Source organism: Cydia splendana, chromosome 10 (assembly GCF_910591565.1).
Source record: "Cydia splendana chromosome 10, ilCydSple1.2, whole genome shotgun sequence".
Lineage (NCBI taxonomy): Eukaryota > Metazoa > Arthropoda > Insecta > Lepidoptera > Tortricidae > Cydia > Cydia splendana.
The window spans coordinates 20561965-20575644 of NC_085969.1; the positions used below are offsets into that span (position 1 = coordinate 20561965).

General features: G+C 42.2%; 2 protein-coding genes, 1 long non-coding RNA gene and 1 other non-coding gene across 4 annotated transcripts in view; 2 read left to right on the top strand and 2 right to left on the bottom strand.

Annotated features, from left to right (window-relative positions):
* LOC134794433 (uncharacterized) overlaps nucleotides 1–13680 on the top strand; it is a 399097-nt gene that overhangs the window by 381461 nt on the left and 3956 nt on the right. Inside the window, exons 12-16 of the mRNA XM_063766246.1 lie at nucleotides 2024–2164; nucleotides 2524–2674; nucleotides 5409–5612; nucleotides 6122–6287; nucleotides 7653–7842. Coding sequence (XP_063622316.1) covers nucleotides 2024–2164; nucleotides 2524–2674; nucleotides 5409–5612; nucleotides 6122–6287; nucleotides 7653–7842 — 852 coding nt within the window. The remainder of the gene's footprint in view (nucleotides 1–2023; nucleotides 2165–2523; nucleotides 2675–5408; nucleotides 5613–6121; nucleotides 6288–7652; nucleotides 7843–13680) is intronic.
* The window catches only part of LOC134794469 (uncharacterized), a 585842-nt gene that overhangs the window by 158540 nt on the left and 413622 nt on the right, over nucleotides 1–13680 (bottom strand). The gene's annotated exons all lie outside the window — the stretch shown is intronic.
* Nucleotides 227–299, top strand: Trnas-gga (transfer RNA serine (anticodon GGA)). Its single transcript has one exon. It is a non-coding gene; the product is annotated as a tRNA-Ser (tRNA).
* On the bottom strand, nucleotides 12421–13504 carry LOC134794453 (uncharacterized). Its single transcript, XM_063766268.1, has one exon. The coding sequence runs from the start codon at nucleotides 13382–13384 to the stop codon at nucleotides 12614–12616; it is 771 nt and encodes a 256-aa protein (XP_063622338.1). The 5' UTR covers nucleotides 13385–13504; the 3' UTR covers nucleotides 12421–12613.

The following is a 13680-nucleotide window of genomic DNA, read 5'->3' on the forward strand; positions in this document are numbered from 1 at the left end:
AATTCACCAGTAACAATGTGCTAACCCGTACTAAATATTTTTTTTAAAAAGGCAGATACGTCTGCGAGCGATATTCCAAATTTTATATTAAAGGAAAAAAACATGCAACTTGAGACTCCGGTGCCGTTAAAAGATGTAATTGTCTTTCGGTAGATGTCGCTATACGCCACCCCAAAGGCGTGTTTACATAAAGAAAGGAATGAAAAGATTTGCGATGTCCTGGTAGGCTTCCGTAGCTCAATTGGTTAAGAGCAACACACGGATTGTGGAGGATGCGGGTTCAAGTCCTGCCGGAAGCGTAACTATTTCCATTTTTTCCTTTAATATAAAATTTGGAATATCGCTCGCAGACGTATCTGCTTGTTAAAAAATTGATTTCGTTTTTTTTTTAATACAAACTACTAAAATGTAATATTTGCCGTTTTTTAAGTACCTAATCATGACTTCCGCATCCGCATTCGCGGATGTGAACCTTTAAATATCCGCATCCGCATCCGCATCCGCGGATGTGATAAAATCTGCATCCGCAACATCCCTGAATAAGAGTGAGAGGCGGGTTTATTTTCTGGAGGTTAATTGAAGTCTCACATAACATAACACGGTTTCTGTTAGTACGAGTAGAGTTAGATCAAGAAAAGTCTGTAACGATTTTGATAGCACACGCAACGCAGTGTAAGTGTTATTTTAAACGTCACACTTCTATGAAATTATGACGTTTAAATAACACTTACACTGCGCATGCTATCAAAATCGCTGCAGACTTTTCTTGGTCTAACTCTAGGTAATCAGTGATTACTATAAGTAACTCTGTGAGCTGTATACGAGATTATCATAAAACTGAATAAATGTATGGCACCGCCATTTCGAAAAACGGGTCCGCTTGGCAACTAATCCCGAGAATTGGCATACCATCTGACCTTCCATCCCAGAGGGGAAACTAGGCCTTTATGGGATTAATAATCCTTTAATATTTGCTTATCGTACCTAATGTTAAATTCACACTTTTCTTGACCCTGAAAATACTGAAAATTTATTATAATTATCATTAAAACGCTTCGTGCCTCGAAAAATATTAACAAGAATCTTTTCGATACATCAGCGATAGGGCACGGCAGACGCCCTTGAAGAGGGCTGTTGTTGTTAGGTAACTTTTTGAAGAAACTTCATAATTTTTGGAAGATGTTTTGTTTTTGGTAAGTGTTGTTAGTAGGCCTGTTCTGAATCGCTTTTTATTGCTCAAATCATAAGTTCACAGATTTGTTTTTGGATATTTATATTTATTTTTATTAGGTGGGTGCCTATACATAAACTTCTTCCAATGTTCAAGACAGAACTATTAAGACTAATAAAACGAATTACCTATTAATAATGCAAGTGGACATACAAGTATTAGTTTTTTGAACCCAAGAACTTTACTTCCTCTCCTATGTCAAACGAGGAACTGGGTGAAACTGCAATGTCAAGTTTCAAAGAACTAGTGGGAATGGGAACTTTGCAGTTTTGCCTCGTGGTTTACGAATAAACTTTAGCAACGTACTCGTGCAGGCAAAAGCTAGAAGTGGCCATCGATTCTAAAGTAAAGGAACTTCTAACACGCAATCCAAACTCTAACAATATTCTTTATGGTAGACTCCGGCAATGGACATGCAATTCCTGTTTATCTCGAAAAAGAAAGAATATTTTACTGTTCTAATTCCATATTTATTCATCGTAGTACTTAGTATTTCATAACTGGACATAATTGGACAAATTGTGTGGTAGTAATGGAGCTAAAGTGTAAATAATACTTTAATTGAATTTATATTTCACCTTATGTAAATTTAATGTATGTTGCTATGGAATTTGTCTGAAATAAAAGATTTTAATTTTATTTATTTTTATTTATAACGTGACCTAACCTAAGTAGATACTTAGGTTAGGTCACGTTATAAACTAGCCAGCAGTAACTTTTGAAATATTGTTTTTTTTTTTAGATAAAAATACAAATAAAAGATGGTCAATAATTATTATTTTTATTTCACAGGCAGAAGAAGGCTTGGTGGTCCGGCTTCGCTTCGAAGCGGTACGGCTGCCGTGTGCCGGACAGGCTTTGAGAGCTCGTGATGGCGACTCTCTTGGGTCTCCACTTCTGGCCTCTTGGGATGGACCCGACAGCTCTGCCTTGGTAAGATACTTGAATGTGTCCTGACATTCACACGACCCTTTAATTTTCTACGACTAGTGTTTTCCTTCACCAAAAACATTAAGTAAAGGCCCACTTGCACCATTCCAATAACCCGGGGTTAACCGGTTAAACCGGTAACCCAGTGTCAAATTGTACTGGTAACCGGATAACCTCGGGATAGTGAATGGTTCAAGTGGACCTAAGACTAATAAGACTCTACGGCATTAAGACTTTATGGCATAAAGATGTATTCAGATAATTCTGACATGAAAGATGCTACCTGTTTGTTTGCTGACAATCATCATGATAAAAGTCTTCAGACAGTTGCATATTTGACTCGGTGCTCTTACATTTCCCAGGTTGGAGACGTGGAAACCACGACAGACAGCAGTGGAGCGATTGAGATCGCCGGCGGCGGACACATCCTGGTAGAACTGCGTTCGGGCGAAGCGAAGAATCAGGCGGATCAGAACTGCGCGGGAGGCTTTCTGGCACACGCTTCGCAGATCGGTTGGTGTTATTTGGTTCAGGATGGTGCTTAGTGTTAACCTCCGGTTGACGCCCTATTTATTCTACGTGTAGTCTCATATGGTATGGAATAACAGCAGCAGGGTTTAGTAGGGCACATCCTCGTAGAACTTCGGTCGGGTGAAGCGAAGAATCAGGCGGACCAGAACTGCGCGGGAGGCTTTCTGGCACACGCTTCGCAGATCGGTTGGTGTTATTTGGTTCAGTATGGTGCTTAGTGTTAACCTCCGGTTGACGCCCTATTTATTCTACGTGTAGTCTCATATGGTATGGAATAACAGCAGCAGGGTTTAGTAGGGCACATCCTCGTAGAACTTCGGTCGGGTGAAGCGAAGAATCAGGCGGACCAGAACTGCGCGGGAGGCTTTCTGGCACACGCTTCGCAGATCGGTTGGTGTTATTTGGTTCAGTATGGTGCTTAGTGTTAACCTCCGGTTGACGCCCTAGTTATTCTACGTGTAGTCTCATATGGTATGGAACAGCAGCAGGGTTTAGTAGGGCACATCCTCGTAGAACTTCGGTCGGGTGAAGCGAAGAATCAGGAGGATCAGAACTGCGCGGGAGGTTTTCTGGCACACGCTTCGCAGATCGGTTGGTGTTATTTGGGGAATTATTGTGCTTAGTGTTAACCTCTGGTTGACGCCCTAGTTATGCTACTTGTAGCCTCACATGGTGTGGAATAACAACAGCAGGGTGTAATAGGGCACATCCTCGTAGAACTTCGGTCGGGTGAAGCGAAGAATCAGGCGGATCAGAATTGCGCGGGAGGCTTTCTGGCACACGCTTCGCAGATCGGTAGCTGTTATTTGGTGAATTAAGGATGACTCACGCTAGACAGGAGCAGGAGCGTCCAACATGTCATTTTGTATGACGGCTGATCGGTGATCACGTGGTGCTTTCAGTAGAAAACGAAGCGCCGGAAGCTCCGGCACGGCCCCGACCCAAGCGTGAGTTAACCTTTATGGTGCTTGGTAAAGTTAACCTCCGGTTGACACCCTAGTTATGTACTTACGTATATCCTCGCATGGTATGGGAAATGAGCAGCGAGCCGATCGAATCGCCGGCGGTGGGCAATTGAGCACATAGGCACATAGTACATACACTCTAATAAGGGCCAGTTGCTCCAACCACAGTTAACAGACTGATCAACAGCAGCAGCAGAGATCTATGAAACTACTCATTACAATAAAATTTTGCGAACGTTTTAACGTTGACAGACGGTTTGGTGCAACCGACCCTAAGTCATATAAAGTCTTCTCTTTCCTTGTGTTTATCTTATTTCTAAAACTATGCTAATCATTGTTTTATTTTTATATTTCTGAATCATCTGCCAAATATTCGAGATGAAATAAGAATTAAATTAGCGTCATATCCTCTTACCCTTTCGGTCGACCGCACTAAACGAAATCAGGCCGGGCTCGTTACTCTCATACTGTTTATCGGCCTTCACGGGTCGAATCAGTGTCCGACGTGCGGCCACTGTGAGTAATGTATCTGAAAAGTACGAGATACACGCTAGATATTATATTAGGTACTTGTATCTGTCCGCGGTTTCGTCTGCGTGATTGATAAAAACTATCCTACCTATATCTTTCCCCGGGCCTCAAACTGTCTCCATACCAAATTTCATCTAAATCGGTTCAACGGTTAAAGCGTACTTTCGCATTTACGAGTATAATATTAGTAGGAATATGGAAGAGATAACAGTTCCCAATTCACATAATTAAAATTTAACAGGAGCCTAAAATAAAAATAGCATATTTTACGACACAGAATACCATACCATGCTACCTAAAGCGTCGTGTCACATTTCAAACAATAGGAAATCAAAAACATGTCTCCCTATACGTACCCGCTGTATTAAAATTCTTCCTTGTATTTGAATAGTCCGCCTGTTGTACTTTTTGTATGTGCAATAAAGTTTAAAAATAAATAAATAATAAATAATACTAAAGCAGATATATAAAATGCTAATTGTAATAAGTTAGCTCATCATTGGAGGTAAATAAAAAAGCAATGTGATACCCGAGACATTAACGGTAATGGAATTTCTTTTTCTCCTGTCTGGAAATATAATGGGTGTAATTTTAGATGTTGCCCTCCAGACCAGTTGTTGTGCCTTCAAATATGAATAACTATTTATTGAACTCAGTGATTTTAGGGAGAGTTGCATCAAATGACGTACGGTCCTGTAGGAGATACTTATATTTTAATAAAATCTACATGTCTTATCCATGTCCTATCCGATGACGACTGGTCGGAGTGGCTCACTCCGCGATTTCGTCGTGTCGCTACAAATGCGGCCCACACCAATTTTGGTGTCTAGCAGTAGTTGCCGTGCACCGCTACGGAAGACGCCTGCTCGCGGTTGCGCCACCTGGCGGTCATATCTGTCGTAATAGACGCGTTTTGTTAGAGAGTAACCCTCTGTACCATGGTTATATTTCTCATCTTTGAGTTTCAAATAGAAAACGGTTTTTTTTATTTGCGATTATTACGATAAACGTGACGTCAGCTAGCTTTAAGTTAGCCTACATCTACAGGTTTTCACCAGTATCTTCTAAAGCGCATAATAGTCAAGATTCTGTTCAAGCTGCCTTGACGCTGATGATTTTAGATTATTTTGGTTTAAGAAAAAAACAAGAGTCAAAAATTATATTATGTTGTGTTCAAAATTACCCTACGTAACGTTATAAAATGTTAATTTCTCTCCCAGAACCGATCCGTAACGCATCAGCAGCCTGGGCGTCGATCGGCGTGGGTCCGGCGTGGCTCGGCGCTGGCGGCGGCGCCAGAGCGGCGGCGTTGGCGTTAGCTGCTGCTGCCGCGTTGGCTGCATTAGGACTGGCGCTGCATTCGGCTAGACGGACCACGCCCTATCAGAGGGCTGCGGATAAAGAATCTCTTACTGATAGTGATGGTAAGAATCATCGTCTTTAGCAGCCTTGCCTTCAATCAGTGGGAGTCCAGGGACGATGGTTTTAGTTACAATGACTGTATTTTAATTAAAAATAGTTGGGTAAGACCTGATGGAACCTAAGAGCTTAATACGCGTACCTTCCTCGATTGCATTAAATCAGGAAGTCTTGTGATTCTTTAAATTGGCCCACTTTTCAAATCCACTAAGCTCATGGAGGAGAAAATGTCCAAAAAAACTCATAATTGTCCCAATAATGGGGATGAAACTTTATGTTGATGTGACTACGTTATTGCATTTTGTGCCGTTAAGGCATCGTCAAAGGGATTCCCAATATTGTACGATTTGTACGTTAAAGACAGATTTTTGAACTTGCCTGATCAGGTCTTTGTTTATAATTTCAAATCTCAGACTCACCGCATGCCGCGCGACTGACCACAAATACCGATCGGAATGTTTTCTTAAATGTCAAAATCCAAGTTGAAATTAACCAAAATCACTTTCTGTCGCAGCATGCTCAGCCTCGCTGGAGCTCGGAGCCGCCACGTCAGGCTCACGCAGCACCCTGCTTTCCGAAGTGGTCGGAGGCAGCGTTTCTCTCCGAAGACTGCTGCCTTCAGGACGGACGAAGCATACCAGGCTGAGGGACTCGGATAGAGCGTCGGAGAAAGAGCAAAGGTAAGCGTCTGTAACTTTTGTTTTTTGTGTGGATTCTAGGCGCCTTTAGTGCCCTAGTACCCTGTTATCCGAAATTGGAGGCAGCGTTTCTCTCCGAAGACTGGTGCCTTCAGGACGTACGCGGCATACCAGGCTGAGAGATTCGGATAGAGCGTCGGAGAAAGAGCAGAGGTAAAAGCGTCTATAACCTTTGTTTATTGTGTGGATTCTAATTTAGATTATATTAGTACTCTGCTCGCCGAAGTTGTTAAAGGAAGCGGTTTGATTTCTTGAAAATAATTAACAAATATCCCCCAAATCACCAATCAAACTAACAACCTCTCCTGTAACTGAGACGTGCGCCTACAAAGACACTTCAAACCCATTCGTAGATACAAGTGGCATACTAATTACTCAATGAATACAGCCCTCCATTCAAGGGTTCATTATCTCATTTTGAAAGGGAACTCTGTTTTGTTTTCTATTCACTAAAAGCCAGAAAGCCATTAAAACTTAAAAGCAATACCCGATTTTTATGGGAAATCAGCCTTATTCTTCAAATAATAATGTTGATAATCACCTGTCACGAATTGTGACTAAATGCGGTTTAATGACTTTAAAGTAAATTAAAAGTAGTTTTCGTATGAAGCCGTTACTTCAGGATGTTTAGGACCTGGAGACGAAATTGTAAATGAGAGTATAGCGCGAAATTATGACTAATCACCTCATTTGAAGGAAGTAAGAGTCACTTAAAGTAAAAAGCCTATTCATCTTAGGTTAATTTAAGTCTTGATAAAATGGTAGGTATATTTTATTATTCCCTGCTTTAGGTTTTAGGCAAGACTTTGAGAAATATCTGTTGCAGTTAAGGTAGATGCAATATTCTCTCATAGAGTCGATGTCAGAACTGCCACGTAACAGCAGTAATAGCCGGGAAACCAGTTAGAATTTGGAATTTGTTCCGCAAGAATATGGCAAATATGGTTGCCACATGTAACATCTCCTGTGTCACACTTTGAAACTATTATATAGGATATAAGTAATAGCAACAAACAGCCAATATTGTGGTCATTATATCATAGACTATTCATTTATGGGCTGTCTAAATATTTATAAACAAATAAACAGTGTCCCATTGGTGTCCCATAACTCACGGGACATGACAGTAGCAGAAAAAGTTCATCTTCATCATCATATAGGTATGCCTAAAGACGTCCACTGCTGGATATAGTCCTCCCCCAGGAATCTCCACAACGACCGGTCTTGCGCAGCTCTCATCCATCGGCTCCCTGCGACGTTAACCAGACCGTGGGACCATCTTGTTGTGGGTCTTAAAAACTGTCGGTTAGAAAAAGTTAATTAATCGAAATTCTATTATATTGAAAGGCTGGACGAAGACGAACCAACGGACACTGAAGATCAGGACAACGCCAGCGAAGGCAGCGCACACAGCGCTGCGAGCGACGCCACCATAACACCTGAATCCGCTGCGAGCGCGCCCGCGGGACAAACTAGTGTTAGCGCCATGACGCACTCACCGTTGAAGAGATCGCAGACTATGGCTGATTCACCCCAGGTAACAAACTCTACTTCGTATTCGTACCCTCCTGAGAGATTTGACGACTGTGGTCACTCTTCACCAATGCTCTCCGCCCGCTTGATCTTGGGCCTGGTGTATACTAGCCTAATGACATTGTAATATTGCCAACTTAACGCGTGGTATGGGTGAAGATCAATGTCAGCGAAACGAGCGGCGCACACAGCGCTGCGAGCGATGCCACCGTAACACCCGATTCCGCAGCGAGCGCGCCCGCGGGACAAACTAGTGTTACGAGTGCTATGAAACATTCTCCGCTGAAAAGATCTCAGACTATGCCAGATAGACCACAGGTATCAAATTCTTCTTCTTCTTATTCTTGCCGTATCCTCATAACTGAGCAGAGGGACTGTCTGTGGACACGCTTTGTCTTCACCAATGCTCTCCAAGCCACCTGATCTTGGGCCTTTAAGTGTTCTTTATGTATGTAATTTTACCTCCTATGGCTACACTAGGGTCCCGATTAAGGTCAGAAACTATATATTGGTCTCCTTTATTAAAGCTCTGGAACCAATTTCGTACTGTGCGATCAGTAGTAGTGTTTGGGCCAAAAGCAGTGTTAATCTTATTTGCTGTTTCCCTCGAACTGGTTCCCGATTGGTGTTCGTATAAGTAAATCACTCGAAGATGTTGTTGGTCCATGTTTTCGATTTTAAATAAATCCCTGTAACAAGCCCGCGCTTATATACCCTACGTGAAATATTCGACAACATTCTACTATACACTAGATTTATTTTAGAATATTCCCGAGACTACTGAAAATATCAAGAAAATTTTGAAGTGGGAAAAAAATCATGCAACAACCTAATAGTTACATATTCTATTCTGATGTTGTTCTATCCAGCAACACGCGGTGTGGGTGGTAGGCTTATTAAACTGACTGCGGTTTACTTACTTCGAAATAAAAAGAGTTTATATTCTAAAGAGAAATGTAGTAGTAGTAGTAATCACTTTATTGTACACAACACAGGTTTACAAAAATAAATTACAGTAATGGAAGTACAAAGGCGAACTTATCCCTATAAGGGATCTCTTCCAGCTAACCTTCGATTAGGTGAGAGGAAAACTCCAGTCAGGTCAGATAGACAAACTTACGGGATGTACAGTAATATTTAGAAAAAGTAAACTAACGTATTGTCAACTCATAAAATACATAAATAATATTATAGAATAAAAATACATAAAATACATACTAGCATACATACATACAATACAATATATATATATATACAAGTTTAAAGTAGAAATAAAGGTTTAGTACTTAACCAGATCACGCTGATTGGAAAGCCAAAGCTTCTTCAGATTAGCCTTGAGTGACGCCACAGACTGGGACCGCCTGAGCGACAGGGGCAACTCGTTCCACAACTTCACAGCGCGCACCGTAAAAGAATTTGCATATGTTCGCGTCTTATTAGGCGGAATAGTAAGCGTGAGATTACAGCTAGATCGTAAACGGTGATCACTTCCTTCAGCCAGATAGTTAAATCTTTCCGTTAGGTAAGATGGGGAACGGGGGTTGAAGAGTATATTGAACAGCAACGACACGACATGCACATCTCTGCGTCGGCGGATCGGTAACCACTCGAGCTGGGAGCGAAAGTTGGAGACGTGATCATATTTACGGAGGCCAAATATATACTTGATGCAAACATTTTGTAAACGCTCAAGTTTATCCAGCAATTCCTCATTAAGGTCCAGATACGCAACGTCACCATAGTCCAGAAGAGGGAGCAAGAGAGAACGGGCAAGAGTCAGTTTAGTATGAAGAGGGAGAAAATTCTGCAGCCGTCGAAGAGAGTGGAGGGATCCAAAAACTTTTTTACTCACCTCAGCAACATGGGGAGACCAAGAAAGCGTCTGATCCATGGTGATACCCAAATTTCGGACAGTAGAGGAGAAAGGGATATTAGTCCCATCAAACAAAATGTCGGGTACCACCATGTCCGAAAGCTTGCCTACATAATAAGGACTACCAATGATAATCGCCTGCGACTTCCTAGCATTGATTTTCAAACCAAATTTGCACGCCCAGTCCCGTATGGATTCCAAATCAAGGTTGATTTGAGTAATCAATGAAGAAAGATCATCTATACTGGCCGCTGCATAAATCTGTAGATCGTCTGCGTAAAGATGGTATGATGATGTAAGTGCTTCGGTGATGCCATTAATAAAAATAGAGAAAAGAAGGGGAGAAAGCACTCCTCCTTGTGGGACGCCAGCGGTGAGCTCACACCAGTCGGACAGCTTGTCATCTACTCTGACCCGCTGGCGTCTGCCAGAAAGGTAGCTATGAAACCACGAGAGAGAAGTTTGTGAGATTCTTAGAGTGCTGAGTGTGCCTAGAAGGATGTCAAAGTCTACAGTGTTGAAGGCACTACTAAAATCAAGAAGAACAAGGACAGTTAGCTTTTTGCACTCTATATTAAAACGAATGTCGTCGGTGACTTTAACCAAAGCGGTGACTGTGCTATGCCCGGGGCGAAACCCAGATTGGAGAGGGTTAAACAATGAATTTTTATTAAGATGGGATTGCAGGCGACGGTTAACGAAATGTTCAATAATTTTTGATAGTATAGGAAGAATGGAGATAGGACGATATTGGGAGAAAGATGCAGGATTGGAAGTTTTTGGGAGAGGAATGACATGTGCATACTTCCAGGATGCCGGAAACGTGCCACTGGAAAGGGAGAAATTAATAATGTTAGAAATGATAGGAGAAATAAAATCCGCCACGAGCATGAGCATATCTACACTAAGGTTATCGTCACCGACGGCTTTCGTTTTAATAGCTTTGAGGATTGCTTGTGTCTCTTGTGCAGAAATACAGCCGAGTTCAAAAGGATCTAAGCTGGAGTTGGTTGTAGAAGCTGCAAGAAGTGACAAGGTAGAATGTTTAAGGGAAGGGTCTAGAGTAACTGGTGAAGTACTGAAGTATTGGTTAATACCATTTATATCAAGGATACTGGATGAACTAGATTGAGATTTGCCCACCCCGAGTGATTTTAAAAACTTCCATAATTTAGCAGGGGGACATTCATCAATGGAACTGTGGATGTATCGACGCTTTGACTCCCTGCAGACCTTATTGCAGCGGTTACGTAACGATAGATACTTCTGACGATTACTATCTGAAGGGCTTTGTCGAAATTTTACGCGAGCTCGGTCACGCTTGGCCATCTGTGTCTTAATATCCGGCGTGAGCCACGGCGCAGGAAGGTGTTTGACGCGCGTAGGTTTCAATGGCGCGTGTCTGTCAAAAATCGCAAGCAGTATATCATTGAAAGCCCTTACCCTCATGTCGATATCTGCAAGACTCTCCAACCCTTGCCAATCCGCATTAGATAAGTCGGCATAAAAGGCTTGTAAATTTAAGTCCCGCAGGTTTCGCCGCATTATAATTTTGTGCTTACGCTTTGGAGGACGGATTTTAAAAGCAGCGTATATTAAATCATGGTTGGAGAAGCCAGCAGCATTAAACTGACCATGAAAGGAAACTAAGTCTGGAGAAGAGGTGATAATGAGGTCTAATAAAGAAGGAGGACCGTTATGCGGGAAATGAGTAGCTGTGAGAGGTAAAACGGTTATGTTTAAGGACGTAGCAAGAGAATAAAGCTTAGAGGAACGAAGATCATTTTTTAGGAGGCAGGTGTTAAAATCGCCCATGAGAATACTATGGTCAAACTGGGGGGTTATATCAACTAATATATCATACAGAGCATTGAAATAATTTATGTTGGAGGAAGGGCTGTAAAAAACGCCTAGAAGAACTTTGGAATGATGTAATATGACTTCTAAAAAAAGATGCTCGGCAGAGTTCGAATAGACTGATGGTGACTGCGCGACTATTCTACAAGCAAGGTTACTTCTAATATAAATGGCGACTCCACCACCGCGGACGGCTCCCGATCCACCTCCGCTAGTGCCGGTCCGGTCGTTCCGTATCAAACAGTACCCTGGCAATGGATAAAGCGTAGAAGGTAGAGACGGTTTTAGCCACGACTCTGAAATGAGAATAGCGTGAATATTATTGTTGGAGCTAAAGGCCGAAAGTAGTTCAGGGTAGTGTGCCGGCACACTTTGCGCATTGATGTGAACAACATTAAAGTTTTTATGTGAAGAGTTAAACGTGTATTGCAACCGTTCACCCAAATCAGGCAAGTCTGACGCATCACTCAAAGAATCATAAAGGCTAGAAGAAGAGAGAGAGAAAAACTCGCTGTCTAAACTATCATTTAAAACGTTTGACATTGTATATATGTATAATGTGGTTGAGTACTATTTCTAAAAATATATAACGTATATAATATGTAATAAATATATAAATACACCTAGTAAGTACTATTAATAGTAACTTAGTAGTAAACCACCTCATCTGCTCGCCAGCAGCTACCTATTATAATTTATACAAATAAACACAAAACAGAAACAAGCACAGCAGCGACATCGCAAAACTAATTAAACAGAAACTAAAATATACAGAAAAATACACCTCATCGAAGCACTAACAAAACGATGAAACGTCAAATGTCAATGTGACAGCACAGGGTAGGCTAACAAATCGTGTTTATTTACAACGTAACTAAATGTTTTAAATCTACCGCTGCAAAACCAAAAGTGATTTTGTAATGTACCGCTACAAATATAAAGAGAAACTTTGATTTTGTGACGTCATAGCAAAAATTAGATAAAACAAAAGTAACACGTTGATTGCCACCGACATAGAAACAACGAACACCAACAATACATGTTTTCAACGCCTGCCGACACCGGAGCCCGCAGCAAACCTCGCTTGGCGTGATGGTCTCGGTGCTACCGCCGCCGATGATGCCTTCACTCCGGCCACTGCTTCCGTCTCTGTTCGCACTCCTCCATCGGCTTCAGCAGCACAAGCCGGGGCCGGTAACGCCTCCAACTCCGCCAGCGTAACAACCTTGCGGCGCACCCCGTCGTGGCACTGCACTACTATGCGCCCATCACTCGTCCAACTGCCCTTCACACCATACCGCCTGCGGGCCTCCAGAAATACTGCATGCCGGGTGCTAGTGAGAAACTCTGACAGAGTTCTGCCTGAGCCCTTCAGCAACTTCTTAGCGGCCCAGACTGCATCTCTAATCCTGTGGCAGCTGAACTTAAGAAGGACAGGCCGGGGCCTTGATGGCGTCAAATTGCTTCCCAGCCGATAGCAAGCCGTGAGAGTTACTCCCTCCACCTTTAAGGTCTGTTGGAGAATATCCACCGCTACAGCTGAAGTGTCTTCGCCTTGTGCCTCAGGTACGCCATGAAGGAGAAGAATGCTGGCTCGGGAACGAGACTCCATGTCCTCAAGGGTTCTCGACACAAATTCCATTTGGTTTTGCAGACTCGACACGGCTTTGCAAACAAAATCTTTAAATGCACTGTACTCGCCTGGCAGCGCCTCTGTCCCCTGGGTGGCCACAGAACTCTCAAAAGAGGCCATCCGCGACTCGAACATGGCCTTCATGCCATCAATGCTCTTTTGAAGCTTCGCCAAGTGATCCATTTTGTGTTGACAGGTGTTTTCACTAACTTTGACCTTTGAACTTTGGTGCTAAAGACAGGAGATGCTGATAGTGTGAATAAAAAGTGGTGATAACTGCTGTGGGTGCAAATGAGGTGCAATATATCACATGTAAGCAATTTTTACATTTATACAATGTAAATTACTTATTTTTCTATTTTAAATTATAGCTCTACAATTTTGACGTGTTGTTTATTTGACTACCCACCGCCGTTTTTCTGACTACCCACCGCCGTTTTCCTTAGTTATCCTTAGTTATCCTTAGAAATCCTTAGTTA